Raw genomic sequence first — 20548 nt, forward strand, 5'->3', positions numbered from 1 at the left:
AGATAAACATCTTGTAGTTGTTGTCTACATTACTAATATTCAGACATAGTAGTAATATAGAAAGGTGTAATATTAGAACGTAAGGAAATTGGGTTTTTCTTCTTCTTTTAAACCGGTTTCAGTGCTGCGTCTACTCTTGCTGTTTTTTACTTATATTTTCTTACAAAGATCGTGATGTGAATTCACTTAGTTGTACTTGCTGTTTAATAAACTAGTTTTTCTGGTTCTTGTCTTGCTCATGTGTCTGCCACTATTTTTCAGTCTACAAAGTTCCTGCGTGCAGCCTGTTAAAGCTAACGAGTTCATCTAAATGGCTGCATTTTTAAAGTAAACACGTCTGACAGTCCATGTGATGTTAGTGTCAGACTTCTGCCTTGAAAATATTAGGACCTTGGAACACAGCAGGAGGTTGTATAAACTATATGAAGCATAGAGCTCCTTTACACTCATAACTCAATGTAGCCTGGTAGAGAAACCAGAAGTTATTTGAATGGGATAAACATGGCATGAGAGCTTTTAAAGCTTTTGTATTAAAAGTTACTGGCTGGTTTACCCTTTACTATCTTCAACATTGATCATTGTATTCCATGAACATATTTAATTAATGCCTCAATGGCTGCTGTTTTCCAGTTAAAACAACAAGCTATTGCATTCTGTCAACTAGTCATGTCCTGTTGAAAAGGAATACATTTAACATGTGAACTAGGCTTATGTTACTGACTTTATTATAATACGTATAATAAGTTCATATTTTGTTCAATATGGTAATCACAAGATAAGTCATTGCAATAGGTATATTAAACTGGGTCTTTCCAAGTATAAATAGGGCACATAATAGATTAAATTAATACTTGTAGTGAGTGGGAATTTTCAGAATAACCAGTTATTCTGTGTGCAACTTTGAGGTTTAACAAGGTACCTAAAAGATGGAACTGCTTTTTATAATTACAGTACAAAAAAAATGGTCAGGGAAAATAACTGAACTTCTGAATTCAGAGTATTGTTTTAGTCTCTAGGGTTTACTTAAACACTCAAGCTGATTGCTTTGTATTAAAAAAAAACACCAAGAGATAGAACAGAGTAATTGGTTACCTGTTGCAAATAGTACGGATGACTGATAAGATGTAGGTGATTATTTTTGACTTAGTGAGGCATGATTTTATGATTCTGTGATTCTGTGAACTGGAGATAATGTCATGCCTTTTATGATGTAAATAGTTACCTTTATAGTTGCAGGATGTGTGTGGCCTTACTACTTAAGTTTGTACTATGTGCCAGTAGCTTTATAGCCTTCTGATGTTTTTGAAAAGCAATGAAAAGTAACTGTTTAATATATTTTGAAAAAGATGAGAGTAAATAGTTACTTTTAAAATGGCAGCTGTAATGATAACTTTGATGGTGGCAAGTGGGGAGGGACACACTGATTTTTTTTTCCAAGTACCATTCTGGCTTCTGAGGGGGAAAAGATGCTCAGATTTCAGCCTGAGTCTAAAAAGGAATTGGTTATTGTTCATTCATCTTGTAGTAATTCCCAGACCTTAGATGGGTTACATTAATGACACTATTGCTGTTTTTCTTGTTAATCTTCAGATTTATGAAATAGAGAGACTTACTATATGCAAAGGATTGCAGAGCCCCCTTTCCTCTAACTGTGATGTAATGTAGATTATTGCAGCAGTGCAGCTTTTCATTTCCAGGTATAGTAAGACACACTTGCTAAAATGCCTATACAAGTCTTAGGACTGGAAGCGAGTAGGAAGAAAATCAATTCATCTGAGTTGTGGTTATGCAGTAGAGTGCTGAGGATCCCGTAGACAACTGAAAAGACAAACAAATGGGTTCTAGAGCAGATCAAGCCAGAAATCTCCCTGAAAGCCAAGATGATGAAACTGAGGCCGTTGTACCTTGTTCAAATCATGAAAAGGCACAACTCATTGGTGGAAACAATCATGCTATGAAAGGTGGAGAGAAGTAGAAAGAGAGGAAGGTTACATGCTAGATGGATGGACCCTATTAAGGAGGCCATGGGTATACATTTACAGGAACTAAGCAGTGCAGTGGAGGATAGGGAGTGCTGGAGATGTCTGCAAGCTTCTGTCCTGACTCCATATTTGTTCAGTGCCTTTGTAAGTGTCTTACATAAATGGGATGCTCACCTATTTAATTTATTTATTATTCATTAGTTTTAATATTTGTTTACTGCTCGATGTTCCAGAATATCCAAGTGGTTTGCATTATGATTAAATGATTTAAGAATTTAAACACTTTAAAAATAATAAACAAACAAATAAATAAGTATTAGAAGCAATTAGACGTTCAACAGTCAATGCAAGCAAGAGAGCAGTGGAAATAATAATGGGGCAAGGAATACCAGAATTAGCCAGATAGGTTTCCTTCAATGTTGTCAGGAGACATTCACTGTTTATTTAACTTTCCAGTGAAGAGCATTCTAATGGATGGATACGACCACTGAGAACACCCACTTTCATAATATTCCCAAATGATTGTGGAATTCACAGATGACAACAAATGAGAGAGGTAGCTAATACTATAGACAACAGAAACAGGATTCAAGATGATGACCCAAAACAGACAGGTTAATGGAAGTGGCTCCTGGTTGCTTTGGGGATGTGATATTTACATGATGCATGCCCCAAAAGTGTCCAGAAGCCATTCCGAGGTCTCCAAAGACAGCCCAAAGCTACCACAAAATGGAGCCGATTAAATTCAGCTCCTGCGGGTGGCTAACTTGGGACTGTGGCAGCTGCCTTCTTTGAGAGCTGGCTGTGCTGTTGTTGCAGTTCCAGCCCGATTATGGTCGGAATGGCCTCTGACCACCCCTTCTGGGCCATCTGTTCTGGGCCGATGTTGAAGAACTGAACCAGAACAATTCAACTAAACAATTTCAGCACGGGTTAATTGAAAATTTTGTACAGTGGGCTCTCTCCTTACGTGGGGGATCCGTTCCGGATCCTCCGTGTAAGGGATCATCCACCTGTGCTTGAGTCTCATAAGAGATAATGGGACACGTGCATATGGTGGCACGGCGCGTGCATGCCACAGGCACACACGCCATTGTTTACCTCCCCGTGCGGCTTCAGCATAAGCTGGAAGCCGCGTAAAATGTGTCCACGCATGGTGTGGGCACACTATGTTTAATAACAAAATCTTATCAGTACAGATGAGTGACACCTGACTTGAGAGATGGTTTTGCCAGTTCCTTGTGAAATATAGCATACAGAACTCAATATTTGTTGTTGGCCTCCCATCCAACTACTAACTAGGAATGACTTTACTTAGCTTGCAAGATCAGAGATCTGATGCCTTAGGGTATTTAGGCCTCTGCAGATAATTGTGCATCACTGGCCATTATTAAGAGTACAGTACTTTTTATCTAACTCCATGTGTTAATTAACCCATCAAAGCGGGGGATATATCATCAGTGTATGGGGTGGGGGTGCAATAGCAATATTCATGGAAAGTATATTTATTCTGCAAGCATTCCTATGAAATGTATACTGTAGTGGGGTCAAGAGACTTTCAACTTGGGTGAAGGCTGTGCCTGTCCTAGGTTTTCATATTTTATGAAATGGGTCATTGGGCAGGATCGTTGAAAACAAGTCAAAGGAAGTTACTTCGTTATTGAACTTTTTCAGTCTACATATAACTGAAGTTTCAGTCCCATTAGCTTGTCTGGTAGTATGGTCTATCTGTTCCTAGTTTAAATATTAACTAATGTTTTCCAACAGTATACCTAATATGTCAAGTCAATCTGTTATTATTGGCGGGTTGCTAAAATGTTCATGAGGTGATCTGAGTACACATTGTGAAGCCTAAAGTATAGTGCTTAATACAGTGGTACCCCGGGATACGAAATACCCAGGTTACGAAATTTCCGGGATACGAAAAAATCCCATAGGAAATAATTGTTCTGGGTTACGAATGTTTTTTTCGGGTTACGAAAAAAATTTTGGTGCTTTTTTCGGCTTTTTCGCACGAAATCGCGGCTTTTCCCCATTAGCGCCTATGGCATTTCGGCTTGCGAATGCTTTTCGGGTTACGAAAGCGGCGGCGGAACGAATTAATTTCGTAACCCGAGGCACCACTGTACTGACATGGTGTCTATCAGCACAAGCACCCTCATGTTTTGTTAGGAGATGAAAGGTTTTATACAATGAGATCATTAGCCTTTTAAAAAGGCATATAAAATTAATATGGAAAGCATGCTAATGTGTTTTCTCAGATAGGAATGCAATGGAAAGCTAGGCTCATTTAAGCTTTCTAATACCTGTGCTCATGGTGAAATACCAAGGTGCTTCAGAGTTTTGAAATTATTATGCAACTTTCTTCACATACGATAATGAAGTCTATATAAGAGAAACAGGGTGAATAAAGCCTAACTTAATTATGTGTGCCTCCAATTGATATGTTATATCTCACTTCCCTGTATAGTTCTTAATACTGACATGGTAGCTAATTTTTATAAGTGTGTCAAAGAAGGATTTCCTTAAGTTCAGAGCTAAAGCACATGAAGCTTTACAATGAAACACTAAAATCTTAGAAGCATAACAGTAGAATGGATAGATATTACATTTGGACAAAAGGTAATATTATGAGATGAAGAGTAATACAGTATTAGTTATGTGAAAGATATGGAAAGACGCTATTGTAAAAGTATGTACACTTAGATCAAAACAGTAAAACAGAAATAATGGTTTTTTAAATTAAATTTTTATTTCAATTTTAAAATTTCCACATTCTTATTCATTCTTTCTTTCAGTATTCATTTAGTCAAGACTCTTCTATATCTATAAGAACTAAGAGAGAAAACAGATTAAAGACAACAAATAAAGCAACATAATAACATACATCAATCGTTTCCAATAATGGTTTTGGATATATTTATTTGATGCTGTGAATAATCAGACAGACATTCATTCATTAAAAAGGGAACTGTTACACATAATGGAAGCAAGTAAAGGCTTTGCATTTTGAAAGAAACATTAAGTGTCTGGTATTCCTCATGGCATAGCGGTTTGAGCATTGGACTATGACTCTGGAGACCAGGGTTTGATTCCCACTCAGCCATGAAATCTGTTGGGTGACCATGGACAAATCACTTGCTCTCAGCCTCAGAGGATGGCAATGGCAAACCCTCTCTGAAGAAACTTGCCAAGAAAACCCCATGATTGGTTCACCTTAGGATCACTGTAAGTCAGAAATGACTTGAAGGCACACAATACCAGACACTATTCCTCATTGCTTAATAACATTTCTTGTTACAACATCATAGCATCCATGAAGAAATTTCTGGAAGGACTTCAGAGCACAATAGAATTGCTTTGCAGAAAATATCCTCTTCACTCCCTTCAGACAGTTCAGTTTCCTGTGCTTCCCATATTTGAACTGATGGAATAACTGGTATTAGCTGCTTGCTTAAGCATATCAACTAGGATGATGACAAGCTCTGAAGAGCCAAAATTGCCCTTTGCCACATCATATAGTAATATGGTTGTTTGGGTGGTCAGTGAATAGCTTATATGCAGCCTTGGCTTTATCACTCATGAATAGGCACATTCTTCTAAAACCTCCTGCTACCCTATGCAAAGTATCACTGTTCTCACATACTAACCTCTGTTAAAGGCAGATAACATGCTAACAACCTATAAGACTGTAGAGACCTTACTTTATAGTAATACTCATAACTCACACCAGTACTATACATTGAATGGACAGTCTCCAGTATTTAATTACAGAATAGGGTTTATGAAAACAAATTTTTCTTGTCATGCAAGAAATGTTGTAATACATCTTAGTGGTTTGAATGTACTACTATTTTTCATGGTATTCACCAGTTATATATTTATTTATTTGTCTTGCTTGACAGGTGAGAAAATTGTTATGCTTGGCTCTGTGGTCAACTCAGCCATATCTGTTGCATGCTCAGCTTCATTTATAAGTCTTTCTCTCTCCTGTCCTCCTCCTTTTTCTTAAGGTGCACACCTGTTGTACTCCATCAATAGGGAGGATTTTTTTCATCTTTGAAATTAGTTCCTGGTGTGTATAATTCTTTGTAGCTTCACATAGCTGCTGATGTGACTGGTGTTTGAATTCCAGTGCTTTTATATGTTCACATTTAGTGACGTGTTCATCTGAAAAGAAAAAGGCCTGACTGAATCCAATTCTTGGACCTCACTATTATCGATCAACTGAAACAATGGAAGTTGTTATAGCAAGTTGTAGGTCTATTCTAGTTGAGACAGACAATCAGTTTTAGGGCATAGCAGTGACATGGCTGTGTGAAATGGGTGTTTCTTTCAAGCTATTACATATTGATTGTTTACGTGAAGGCCAACACCGATTGATCACTTGATTATGTGAATTGATCCTCATTCTTTCAGCACTCATTGAAGAGGAAAATGCATCTGCTTTTGCTTATCGCAAGAAGAGCAAAAGAAAGGGATGAAGCTTGAGAGTTCAATAATAAATTACTTGTTGTTTGTTTTAAATCCTCTTCACCTCTGTAATGGCCAGTATTGATAAAAATTTGCATTTAACATTAAACAAAAGCCATGGTGTCTTCAGATCAACTTTTCTATAATTTACCCAAGTCTGACAAACAACTGCATGCTTAAGATTACATTGTCTGCTGGTTTTCTCTGCTTGTCATTACCACACAAGAGACAGCTGTGAAAAAGTACTCATTGCTAAATGTATCAATATGTTGCAAGGCATTTACTTTTAACTACAGCTATGTAAAACAGTATGCAACAGATTGTCAACAAAGAACATGAAATACACCCCTTTCTTTAGAAGAGAGAAAGAAATATTAACAATGCTGTAACCTCAAATCAGTGACATGGGATGTATCCACAGTGCATATGTAATTCTGACACCACTTTAGCTGCCATGACTTTATCCTACAGAATCCTGGGATTTGTAGATCTGTGAGGTATTCAGCTATCTGTCAGAGAGCTTTGGTGCCTCACCAAGCTACAAATCCCAGAACTCTGTAAAGTTATGACAGTTAAAGTGGCATCATACTGCTTTAATTATGCAGTGTGGATACACCCACAGTCTCGACCAGAAGTTCATTTTATAGTCTTATCTTTGGGACATCATCTAAAAGTTCCTTCCTTTTTTGGAATAGATAAGTAAGTCAGATAGACATTTAAGTTAGTCATAACTGAAGCTTCACAGTTATCTCCTTGGGATCTATGTGTGAGTGAACTGCTGTGGATTAAATTCAATATCCTTAGTTTTATTTCTGTAAAGTACTGAAAAAGCACACTGGGTGGGATATTGATTGTCATATTTAGAGTAGGCATATCAGAATGAATGTGGTTTAAATTAATCTTGATTAACTTATCCCTCTGATTCCTTTCTGTGTACTCTAAGCATGACTGAGACTGGGTCCAACTCAGTATGTTTAGCACATCGACTGATTATGTTTTGTGCTTACTTTTTAGTTGAGAAGGAAGCAGCTGACCCACTTAAAGGGATTGCTTTATAAAAGCGTCCTCTACAGACTCGTGCAGAATTCTAAATTTATCTAATGTAACTCTTTTCATACCTGGGTTGAATTTGTTGCAAAGGGGATTACGGTCAACTAATGTTGCAATAAGGAACAGGGTCTTCTATCCCTTTAGCATAATTTCATTATTTTTATTGGTACAGTTGGCCTTCCATATCCACAGGTTCCTTACCCACAGATTCAACCATCCACGGCTTGAAAATATTTTTTAAAAATATAAATTACAAAAAGCAGCCCTTCATTTTGCCATTTTATATAAAGAACATCATTTTCCTACGCCATTACAGTGGTGCCTCGGGTTACGAAATTAATTCGTTCCGCCATTCCTTTCGTAACCCAAAAATTTCATAACCCGAAACACTTTTCCGTTAGCACTGGAAAGCCTATAGCTGCACTTTGCAGCATTTGAATTTCGCGCCGAAATGAATTTCGTAACCCGAAAAATATTTCGTAACCCGAAACAGTTTTTGCCAATCCAACTTTTTCGTATCCCGGAAATTTCGTAACCCGATCATTTCGTATCCCGAGGCACCACTGTATATTTAATGGGGCTTGAGCATTCATAGATTTTGGTATCCATAGGGGTGTCCTGGAACCATGCCCCAGCAGATACCAAGGGCCCACTGTACATATGAATTCCATTTGATTTGAAGTTTTATGGAGATCTGCAGTTCCATTACTAAAGAGAGAGTAACCAATGCATATTTTGAGATGTATTATTTTAGTGATCGGCTAGGAAGTGGGAAATCTTACCCTTAAAATGTTTAGAGATCTTTCGTTAATGAATCCTGCTGTGACTTAAATGGACTGTAGTGTTTACTCTTACAATAGTTCCAAGAGCAATGTGCTAGAATTTCACACTTCCTAATTTCCAAAATAAATATATTAATAGCCATTTTGTGCACTAGTTTCGCAAGATATAGTCTAAGACAAAGTTGTTATTGTGTACCATCAAGTCATTTCTGACTTATAGGGCCCAAACAGACAGGCCAAAATAAAGCTGCTTCGGGTCACTTTGAAGGTATGCTGTTTAAATGATGCAAGCGTTCTAAGAGGCTGGAAGCCGCTCCAAAGCCACGCTCCAGTCCTACGGATTGGAGCACAGCTTTGGCCTCTTAAGATGTGTGTGTCATTTAAACAGCATACCTCCAAAGTGACCCGAAGCAGCTTTATTTTGGCCTGTCTGTTCAGGCCCATAGTGACCCTAAGGTGACCTTATCATGTTTTTTTATTGGCAAGTTTCTTCAGAGAGGATTTGCCATTGCTATCCTCTGAAGCTAAGAGAGTGTGACTTGCCCAGGATCACCCAGTGGTTTTCCATGGCCGAACCGGGATTTGAACCCTCGTCTCCAGAATTACGTGTACTTAAGACTATTGAAATCAGTGTGCTTTAGACTGCAGATATCTTTATTACTTTGCATAGCTATTTATTTACCAATTTACATATGATATATCCTCTGATACAGTATCCCCTCAGCTTATCTCTACGTTTTCTAGAAGCTTAAAAGTATTTGAAGATATATCTACATTAAACAATTATAATGTTTGGGTAATGCTGTCATGATTACATTCTGTGGAATCATGGATTTTGGTGGCAAGGGACTAAGAATTAATTCCATACTAGAGAGCTGCCATTCCCAATCTACAAATCTCAGGATCTTGAACTATGGAGCCTTAGATATTAAAGTGGGATCAAACTGCTGGATACACCCTGTCCATTAACATTTTGGTGCATGTTATCACCATAGGCTATAATGGAATTCCTAATGTATACTGCTGTGAAAATAATAAGTCTTTTCTAGATACTATTTAAGTCTTAATATATTTTATGGTGTTAGAATATCACAGCTTTGTTAGCTTGAATTTTTGACTAAAATATTTACTTCATGGTTTTAAAAACATTGACATTCTTTTTGTTTTTGTTATTAGTGCTGTTTCAGCTTTCCTCAGCTACAACTTCATGAAAGTTGCATTTGTTCATTTTGATACTTATATGCCACTTAATATAATAAAGTTACTTTTAGTGGTTTATTGTATTTTACAGCAATCTGGAGAGCATGAGATAGAACAAGTCTAAGGAAGAGTAGAGTGGAAGAATTCAGCATCTTACTGATGCTTACTGTTAGTATTAAATTACTAGTTTTTCTTCATAGCCTCAATGAGTCACACAACTGGGTATCAACTAACAGCAATACCTCAGGCCTTCCGATGGGTCATTTCCAGCACTATTCAGAGTCACTGGATAATGATTCTGGTATTTCTTTCATGCCAAAAATGTGCTCTGCCATTGCATTATAGTCATTTCTGTCCTCTGGCCTTTTATATGGCAGTTATGTGGTGGTTTCATGTGAAGCTCTTTTTTGGAAAATGGCTCACTATGCATCACTTCTCATTTTTAGCGTATAATTATAAACTGATTTTGATTTTTGTATGATAGCAATGAGAATGGCTGCACATGAACAATTTCTCACATAAAGAAGCTTCCATGAAGGTGTGTTATAAGCAGTCCTCCTCCATGTTGCTGTTTGGATATGTAATTTATAGCCAGTATGTGGAAAACTCTCAATAAAAGAAATAGCTAACATTTGCAAAAAATGTTTCTGCAGTTTGCAATCTAACGAGGCAATACACGTACTTAAAGCAAATCCAACAATTACAATTAGAACTTGATTGACCATAGTGCCACAGCCTCTTCTACTCCAAAAAAGTTAAGGCACATTTAAAACAGGAACTTTGGCTTGTCTCTTAAACAGTAACTCGGCTTTAGTAATCCTATCTGTAAATCAAAATGAATAAGCCTGCAGGCAGAACTTTATCTCCTTCCTGAGAGTGCTGTAGAAGAAGCTTGGCTCTTAAACTGTTCTGAGGCTGATATAATAATGTTTTATCCTAATGCAGTCAGCAACAGCTGTTGCTTTCTTTCCATAAGAAATCCTCTTTGAGAGCCTTTAGGGCTGAAAGGTGGGGTATAAATACCGGAAATAAATAAATAATTAATAAATATTTAACATTTTCAAATAATAATAATAGTAATAATAGAATAATATTTTTATCTCCATGTTTACTTCTGTTCTGAGACTAGGTTTGATCAGTAGTTAAAGTGAAGCAAACATACCTCAAAAACTGAAACTTACCTTTGTTTGTCTTTTAACTTAATGAACTCAGTTTCTTAACTTAAGTTTGGATTTTGACCTTGGCCCGTGCCGTTTCCAATACCCTATTAGAAGTTGCAATCACATTTCACAGAGCATAATTCTGAAAAAGACAATGGTACTTTTCTATTGATTCTGTTAATTTGGAAGAATATTAACAGTACAGTATTATGGTAGTGGGGCTTTATGAAGACTGTGTGCTTTGAGGTCTGAATATTTTGAAGTTCATATAAAAGTGAATGATTGGCAAATGAATTCATTAGAACCACAGAAATATCCTAAATACACCAGATTCTGTCTGATATTGGAAGCTAAGCTACCACAGCTCTGGGTGGTACTTGAATGGGAAACTGCCAATGAATACCAGGTGCTGTGGGCTGTATTTCAGACTAAAGAACTGGAAAAACCATCCCTGAATATTCTTTTGTCCTACATTTGTCCTGGTTTATTTATATATTTAGTTTTTTTTTTAAATTATTTAATTATTTATTTTTTGGCTTCAGCTCCCCAGTTGTCTGAGGGACAGCAACCCAGCCCCCGGCTCAAAAAGATTGCCTACCCCTGTTCAAGCGTGTCAACTTGTGACGATCCCATTAATTTCATAGGGTTTTCTTAGGCAAGGAATAATCAGAGGTGATTTTGCCTCTGAAATATAGTCTGCTGTACCTGATATTCATTGGCTTTCTTCCTTCCAAGTACTGACTAGGGCTGACTCTGCTTAGCTTCCAGTATTGGACAGGATCTGGTATCTTTAGGGTATTTGTACATATTGCCATCTATTTTCAGTTCTGTAGTCTTAATGATTTTAAGTGAAAAAAACTGAACTCCATAAAACTGTTTCAGCTGCAATTGTCATTAGAAAGCTGCTACTTAATTAAGAACATGACTTTTTAAATTGATTGGCCTGCTTACATCAAACTGCTTAAGAAAATAAAACAGAAGGGACTTTGGATTTCTCTTTGCTTGATTAGTGATTTGTTAACCAAAAAATAAAATAAAATAAAATTGTAATGTAACACATCATACTGTAATCCTGTGTATGTCTACTCAGAACAGCTCCTGTTGAGCTCAGTGAGACTTAACTCTCCAATAAGTGCGTGCAGAATGGCAGACTTGAGTGTATTTTTGTTTAACAAAATGTTTGGTTGGAATGTTTTTTTGTGTAATGGTGCATTATTTTTTCTTTATTTAAAGGTCACTCTGTGAGATTGCTGGGTCAGAAAAAGGATAATGGAAAACGGTTGGGGGGAGCTCGATTGGATTTGCCAAAGATTAGAAAGAACCCACTGATAGAAATAATTTCCATCAATACAGGGTAAGCATCATTCAAACTGACATAAAATATTCAATACTGCCTAGAAATTCAATTTCATTTTTGTTTGTTCTTAATGCGTAGCTGTCACAGGTCATCCCATAAAAAAATGTAAAGGAAAACAGTAAAAACTCCAGTGGCATTAATGCTTTTAAAAGATGCATAATTATTTATTTACAACTCACAGTTTTGTGTACTTTAATACCTGTTATTTTCTTATCTTTTGCTAAGATCTTAGTTTTATGTTGTGATAAGTGTTTTTAATGTGAGGATTAGTTTTCCAGCCTGAAGTTCTAAACGGTCAGTTTATGTGCATATTTTGAGTTTGAGATGTCTTTTCCTGTTCCATTTATTCAATGTAGTGTAGTCAATTCTAGGGCTGTTTACTCTCCATGTCACAGCTTCTAAAACTTTTGAGATTTTGTGTGTGGGGGGGGGGGGGGGGTACAGACGGGCAGAAAGGGGCAGCAAGATGCCTCCCCTTTTTCCTGCAGATCGTTATCACGGCGACTGCACGTTGTGGCAACAATGCACCATTATCACCCTGGAGTGATGCAATGATGTCCCTTCTGCGCTGCACCATTTGGATGTGGCACATGAGGCACGTCATTGGTGCGTGCACTATGTGAACATGTGCATGCCAAAATGGTGTCCTGACACTGCGGCAGGGCTCAGGAGTGTGCTCTAAGTCTCTGATATTTCTACTTTTTCATTCCATATTGTTGTTCTGTATCGCCTTCTTTTCAGATCTTCATGCCAGTTCTCTCATGTCTGTGCACTCACTCCTTGCAGCACAAGGGCTTAGTGTAGGGATGGAGATGATGTGGCTCATGGGCAGTATATGATCCCAGGCCTCATTTTGTGGACGACAAAGTCACCAGGAGACCCTTGATACTCCTAGATGCTCCCACAGACAGTTTGTATTTTTTTTCAGCCTAGCTGAAAAACACAAACACACATAGAACTACCACAAAAACATGGTAGCTGAGAGTGGCTTGTCTACCTCAATCTCCAAAAAGCTTCTCAAAAGTCAAATCTGGGAAGTTATGTAATGCTCCTCCTGTTTCACCATTGTAGCATAGAGGGAGTTTGCTGAGAGGGGATTGCCCCCATCTCTTCTGCAGTTGCCCACTGTTGGTTTAGTACAATTATTTTTTACTTCTAGCTACCACAAGCACATTTCAGATGGAATATATATGCAGCTAGAATTTGCGAGTCACATAGGAAATGCATGTTCTGTGTGGATATTGTGATAGTATAAAACCCCTGGCAACCTCCAAATATGAATATTGTCAGACTGACTCTTCATTTCCTGGCAAAAAGGGTGAATTATGTCTTCTGGAAACCTCCAGGAACAGTTTAATTCAGTTGTTGCGCCTCTAGCACTTTTCAATGTAGAATAGCACCCATTTTTCAAAGCCAGAAGTGGACTCTTCTATTTAGATTTGTTTGTTCTCCATTTGGGGTGGGGAGGGGGGACTTCTGACAGTCTGTGAAGTACCCAGAAAGTTTGAGAGACAGAGATATTCCCACCTCCCAGCTTCCAAAATTGTCCACCCTTGTTCTAATGTTCATGGTGGAAAAAAAGTTTCTGGCGATTTCATAATATCTACCCTACTTGGATTATGTCTTGTTTTATGGTTGTGGTGGTGGTTGTGTGCCTTCAACTTATTTACAGGTTACAGTGATCCTAATGCAAATCTAGTATGGGGTTTTCTTGGCAAGATTTGTTCAGAAGGAGTTTGCCTGTGCCTTCCTCAGAGACTGAGGGAGCGTGACTTGCTCAGTGGATTTCCATGGCCATGTGGGGATTCAAACTCTGGTCTTGAGTCATAGTCCAACACTCAAACCATTACACCATGCAGGCCTTTGATACCATCCACTTACATGTTTAGCTTCTTGAGATAGTTTTCATTGCAACAGTGCCCCATTTCCTTTCATGTTCATAAACTGGCATTATCTCTGGCAAAGATTTCCCTTATGTGAAAATGAGGCAGTACATTCTACTGTGTGAAGACTTGAGAGATGAGCATGGAAATCAGTACAGAAAAGAGAGGGTAAAAAAAATTTAGTTCCTTGTGCCCTTTTCATCTTATTTATTTTGTGATCATAAACATTATGTAATACAGGGTTGTTAATGATGTAATATAGGGCTGTTAATTCTCCAGGGGTTTTGAAGATCTCATTCATAGGGTCACAATAAGTTGAAGCTGGCTTGATGACATATAACAACAGAATGGGGGGAACTATAATAGGTAATGTGGGTTAATTTCACTGGGACAAAAAGAAACATGTATGCAGCTTTTATATTTATTTCCATGACCATAACAATATGTGCTTGAAAGTTATGGGAAACCACATTAGTATAGCAAACGAGAGGAAAAGAGAAAATAACTGTTTACTGCAGAAAACATTACAAAATCTTTGATTTCTGCCTGAGGTCTTTTTCTGGGGATAGTGTATACGTGTGTGTGTTTGGATGTGTGTTACTGGAATACATCAAAGATACTATTTCCTAATTATGCTATTCAAATGGGTTTTCTGACAGAGAGTTTTGCAATTACTTTTCCAACTATGCATGCAGAGGTTTTTTAAATCCAAATAATATAGCTTATTATTTTCATTGTTTTATTCATGAAGTTCGACATCACTAAACATGTGTGTGCTGAAATCAGTAACTCTGATTTGTCGATGTATTATTAATGTTTTTAATTTTATATCCTATCTTACCCTTGAGGCATCCAAAGCAACTAACACACAGTTTTCATAGTTTAGAGTATGTCTTGGCCCAACATAACTAAAGTAGCATTTTATACAAGGTAATTAGAGTCAGTTCTGTTGTTGGATCTGTTACTGACATCCCCTTTAAAATTGCTTATTACAGCTTGTCTACTAAATGGCTTTGCCCTGAAATAGCTGCTCCTTGGGGAAGTACATTTCTACTATTTCTACTATTCATGCTTTCTTTCTTCCTTAATGGCAGCTTCTCTGTGCTGCAGTTCAGAGGAACAGAATCACAGTTGGAAAGGCAGCCTCTTCCCTTTTATTAAGGCTAACCACTAGCCAGCCTAGTGGAGGAGGCACCCCAAAGACAGGGGGTTAGCCACCCTCCTTGCTCAACTATTTGCCTCTTTTAAAACTAGCACCATGTTGCACAAATATCTGTTGAAACATCCTACAAACAAAACAGTTATAGTGGAGAAAGCTGATTGCAGTCTAGATTGCTCAAGATGATTTGAACAAGCCACATAAAGAAAAAGACGACCTGCCTGTCTCCAGTTTCCACAGTCTGGGGCAGTTTGAATTGAGACCAGCCAGTGTGGAGTAGTGGTTTGCACATTGGACTATGACTCTAGAGACCAGGCTTCAAATTCTAGCTTAGCTGTGAAACCCACTGGTTGAACCTGGGCAAGTCACATTCTTTCAGCCTGAGAGGGTGGCAATGGCAAACCCCCTCTGAAGATATTTGCCAAGAAAACCCCATGATAGGTTTGCCTTAGGGTTGCATTAAGTCGGAAATGACTTGAAGGCACACAACAACCATTTCCTCCCTAGCTGTGGTAACTGATAGAATATATATAATAGAAGTGTGTGTGTGGCTAGATAGGTAGACAGAGACAAATAGACCTGTAGTGTTAGCCAGCCCAATTATTGATATTATCTTTTGTATTGGAAAATAGATTCCTTAGGGCAAAGTAAGATAACCTCATTTATGAAGTATTGCATTCAAATGTATGTATATGTTGGTTTCCCACTACAGAGTACAGACGACTAGCACAACAGATACACATGCACACTCTTAGTATTCGTGTGCATCTGTATTTTGTACATTAGAATTGTTTCTCAAGTACAATTTTTTTTCCATCTTGGTCTTTCAAAGAAAAATTTTGAGTTCTAAAATTCCACACCACCTGCCTCATTTTCTCTAATTGTGGCAATCCATGTGTTGCATATGAACAAAACCTCAAATTACATAGCAGAAAAAGTCTTTTTGATCTTAATGAGTCTTTACAGAGGCACAAGAATGGAAAAGCCACAAGATACATTTTATAAACATATTCAAGTCTGTGCAGAACTCAGGTTGTTGGTTGCTTCATCTCTTTTCTACATACTATTTCAGAGTTTTTTAAACATAAGTTTATAAGCACTTCTGAATTTCCCCACCCATCCTTCTTTATCACAGAAAGTAAATCATAGCAGCTAACAATAATAAAATAACAAAACAATCAGCAATAATCTCAGTTAAAAAACATACAAAATTCTTCAGCCACAGATCTCTTTTGTTATTGCTGTCTTGGTTTGGTTAGTCATTTCTGTTTGGTCATTTTCTTGACTAGTTGATCCTTTAAACAAAATTACTTTTTGCAGTTCAACTGCAAAATGTTTTGGGTGTCCATTTTGATATTTGTTATTGTTCTGTTCTATTATTATTATTATTATTATTTGCTTTGATTTATTTTCTAAGATAAAGTACAAGGAGAAGTAGCCCATCAACAGAAGAAAAAGACAAATGAAACCAGTATTCTACCAGGCATTTAAGAAAAAAAGTGACAGAGGGCCAAAGCAGATGGCCCTGAAGGAGCAATCTCCGGCCGTGACTGCTCCAGGACTGCGTTGACCAGACTGCCCGCTCCTAAAGTGGGCTGCCGCTGCGGTCCCAAAAGAAATTTGTTCCACTCTTTTTGCCGGTGGCTTCAGGCAGCCTCATAGCAGCTTCTGGCTGCTTCAGATAAATGCCACACCCCCAAAGCAGTCGGAAGCCACTCTATTTGGCCCATCTGTTTCAGGCCTAAAACAGTCAGGTCTTCACCAGAAGATGGCCAACTTTATGGCTTGTGGGCCACTTTGCAGTAGTAGTGGCACCATATCTGAATTCCATCTTATTGTCTGAATTTGATCTTATTGCCTAATGATAGTATTAAGCACCTAAAATGGTTTTCTAAAAAAATGTTTCATTCATTTTCTGATGTTTAGACTATGAACCATCAAGGTGCTTACTGATTTGGAAAGGCTGTGTATCCCTTATTGTTCATTCATTCAAACTGTAATTGTACAATTGTTATTGTTGTCCACTCCTTCTTTTGCTATACTGAGCGCATAAACATCTGAGAGCCAGAAACAAATCTTGTTCCAAAAATGGACAGACAGAGCCACGATTTCAGATACAGACCTAAACACAATTGGACATATTCAGTAGTGTGTATGTAGAGAGAGAAAGATTTCTTCATAGGGTGTTTGCTATTGTTTCCTTTGAGGCTGTGACTTGCTAAAGCTCATCCAGGGAGTTCACATGGCTGATAGGGATTAAAACCCTAGTTCAGGCACTCATACCAATACAGTCTGCTTGCTGCCATGTTTAATTATTTGCCACACCAGTTCAGTATGTCTCTGGGATAGGGAGTGAAAGAATATTACTGCTCATTATAACTGTTACTCATTTCCCAGCTGAAAAATATCTTAGTTGAACACAAGGGAGAATTTTCTGCAGTTTTGGCCTGGTATTTGCATGTCCCAAATGGTTGCAAAAAATCATTCTGTGGAGAAATACACTGAATGCATTAATTATTAGATTGAGGGCAAAAAATAATGAAAGGGTGGTTTGAAATTCTGTGGTTTGTCATTTTGTGAGAGATTAAGCCTTCACTGGCAGAGACCTCTGTTGCCAACAAACCACAAGCCCCAGCATTCCCTAGCATTGAACCAGGGAAGATAAAGCAGTGTCAAAATGCATTATTTCTGCAGTGCAGATTCAGCCATGTACTCACATATAAGGCCCATGGTGTTCTTTGGAGCCTTTTTATGGGTTAATGTGTACAAGAGATCAAGCTGTCAAATTTATAGCTTTATTTTATAGAAAGCCTTTTTGGGAATCTAATTTTTTAACTTAATGTTTTCTTATTCTTATTTGTCTGTCAGAAGAATTTTGTACTTGGAATGAAAGTCATAGTCGAAATTTGCCTGCTGACGTAGGAAGGCTGCACCATAAGTGACCTTTATTTTCCAATAGAAGACCCTCTTTGTTAGTGAGAAACAAGACTTTCAAGTACTGAAGGAAGTGCTGACAGCTCAGTTTAAGCAAAGGCTAATCACTCATTTGGTTCTCCTCCCTCTCCCCTTCTCAAGATCATTTCTATGGGATTACTTTCTTTGACTTTACTCTTGGATATGATATAATTTTTAGTGAAAATCTTGGTAAAAGTACTTTTAAGGCAGTGTATTATTTAGAAAGTCAAACAATATGGTATCACAGAACTAGAACCATAAGCATGTAACTAGAAATATTTTTGAAGTGAAAACAGTTTGCCCATTGAACAATTTCACTTATTCGGTTACAGTTTGATCTATGGCCAATAAATCATCCAAATCAATATGTTTTTAAATGTGGATTTTTTTCCCTTCAATTGGATCGACTTCCTATATAGATCCTACTACCTTACTTATTAGAAAATATCAGGCATGATAGTAAAGCATCATTACTGCTCTTATAAGTTTTCTGATAACAATGCTAAGTTTGTATTTCAGATTGCTAGCTAATGGTAGTACTTTTAGGGGAACATAATTGTAGAAATGAATAGTTTTTAAAAACTTGTTAAATTACACCTGAGCAGCTAAGTATATGAACATTATATTCTATTTTAAACAAATGACCTGTTTTAATATTGTAATAGTTTAATTTGAGCTTGTGAGTACTGATGAAATGGACAAGTTCCTTGGATGTGTAAGGAAGACGATTTGCCCTCTTGATCCCTGCCCATCTTGGCTGACCATTCAGGGAGGGGATGCTGTAACATCACTGCTTCAGACTAAAATAAATGCATCCCTTAGAGAGGGGAAATTTCCATCAGCACTTAAACATGCAGTGGTTAAGCCACTCTTAAAGAAACCCTCTCTAGACCCCCTGATAAGGAATAACTATAGGTCAGTCTCTTTATTACCTATTTTGGGCAAGGTGATCAAGAGGGCAGTTGCCTTCCAACTCCAGGCTGTTTTGGATGAAGCCGATTATCTGGACCCATTGCAAACTGGCTTTAGGGCGAGATACGGAGTTGAGACTGCCATGGTCGCCCTAGTCGATGAACTCCGTCTGGGCATTGACAGGGGAAGTGTGACCCTGTTGGTGCTCTTGGACATTTCAGTGGCATTTGATACCATTGACCATGGTATCCTTCTGGAACGCCTGAGGGGATTAGGTATTGGGGGCACTGAGCTCCAGTGGTTCTGTTCCTACCTCTCGGGCAGATTCCAGATGGTGATGCTGGGGGACAGTTGTTCTCGTAAAAGAGAACTGACATCTGGCGTCCCTCAGGGCGCCATTCTGTCCCCCATGCTTTTTAACATTTACACGAAGCTGCTGGGAGAGATCATCCGGAGACATGGGGCCCAGTGTTATCAATATGCCAATGACACCCAAATCCACTTCTCTATGTCTCCAACTGTTGCAGTGACTAAGGATGGCATCTCTCTTCTGAATGCCTGCCTTGAGTCAGTAATGGGCTGGATGAGGGAAAACAAACTCAAGCTGATTCCAGAGAAAACGGAGGTGCTCTTGATAGGTGTCCCTGGTCTGGGGAAGAGATTTCCCAACCCATCCTTGACGGGGTCACACTTCCCCTGAAGAATGAAGTTCGCAGTTTGGGAGTACTCCTGGACTTGTCTCTACAGTTGACATCTCAGGTGGAGGCGATAGCCAGGAGTGCATGGTGTCAACTTCGGCTGATACACCAACTGCGTCCCTACCTGGCTCAAGGGGTCCTTGAAACAGTAGTACATGCACTGGTAACCTCTAGTTTAGATTTCTGTAATGCGCTATACATGGGACTACCTTTGTACCAAGTTTGGAAGCTCCAACTGATTCGGAATGCTGCAGCCAGACTGATCACCAAGACACCGAGATCAGAGCACATTACACCAGTGTTGAAATCTCTACATTGGCTGCCGATTAGCTTCCGGGTGCAATACAAAGTGTCAGTTATTACCTATAAAGCCCTACATGGCCTAGGCCCGAGTTACTTAAGGGAATGCCTCCCCCTACATAATCCGCCCTGCATGCTCAGGACATATGGTACAAAATTATTAGAACACCCCAAAACCAGGTTGAAAACCACCTCTTGTAAAACGTTTTCTGCGATGGCCCCCAGACTATGGAACAACTTACCAGAAGAGATCCGTCTTATACCTTCTTTGGAAGCCTTCAAGAGGGCATTGAAGATGGATCTCTTCCGGCGGGCCTATCCAGCGGATCTCCTCTAATCTGATTTTGAACATCTGAATATGATGACTCGATTCTTACGACTGTGAGCAATACTATAACATCTCGTCCCCTTTTTATTTTTGATTAATGTATTTTGTATGTATTTTATGATGTTTTTACTGTTCAATCTGAAGGGAGAAGCGGGATATATATATATATATATAATTTATTATTATTATTATTATTATTATTATTATTAATTCCATTTTAATTGTCACTTTTGCAAGTTTTTAATTGTACTGTGCTTTTAGACTGTAAGCTGCTTTGAGTCCCAGTTTTGGGGGGAAAGTGGGATACAA

At 38.2% G+C, this 20548-nt stretch overlaps 1 protein-coding gene across 4 annotated transcripts in view; it reads left to right on the forward strand.

The window, feature by feature from the left end:
- CDKAL1 (CDK5 regulatory subunit associated protein 1 like 1) overlaps window positions 1–20548 on the forward strand; it is a 332139-nt gene that overhangs the window by 86890 nt on the left and 224701 nt on the right. For all 4 annotated transcript variants that reach the window (XM_042462008.1, XM_042462010.1, XM_042462009.1 and 1 more), the window contains one exon: window positions 11881–12001. In XM_042462008.1, the coding sequence (XP_042317942.1) occupies window positions 11881–12001 (121 nt within the window). The remainder of the gene's footprint in view (window positions 1–11880; window positions 12002–20548) is intronic.

Source organism: Sceloporus undulatus, chromosome 4 (genome assembly GCF_019175285.1).
Source record: "Sceloporus undulatus isolate JIND9_A2432 ecotype Alabama chromosome 4, SceUnd_v1.1, whole genome shotgun sequence".
Lineage (NCBI taxonomy): Eukaryota > Metazoa > Chordata > Lepidosauria > Squamata > Phrynosomatidae > Sceloporus > Sceloporus undulatus.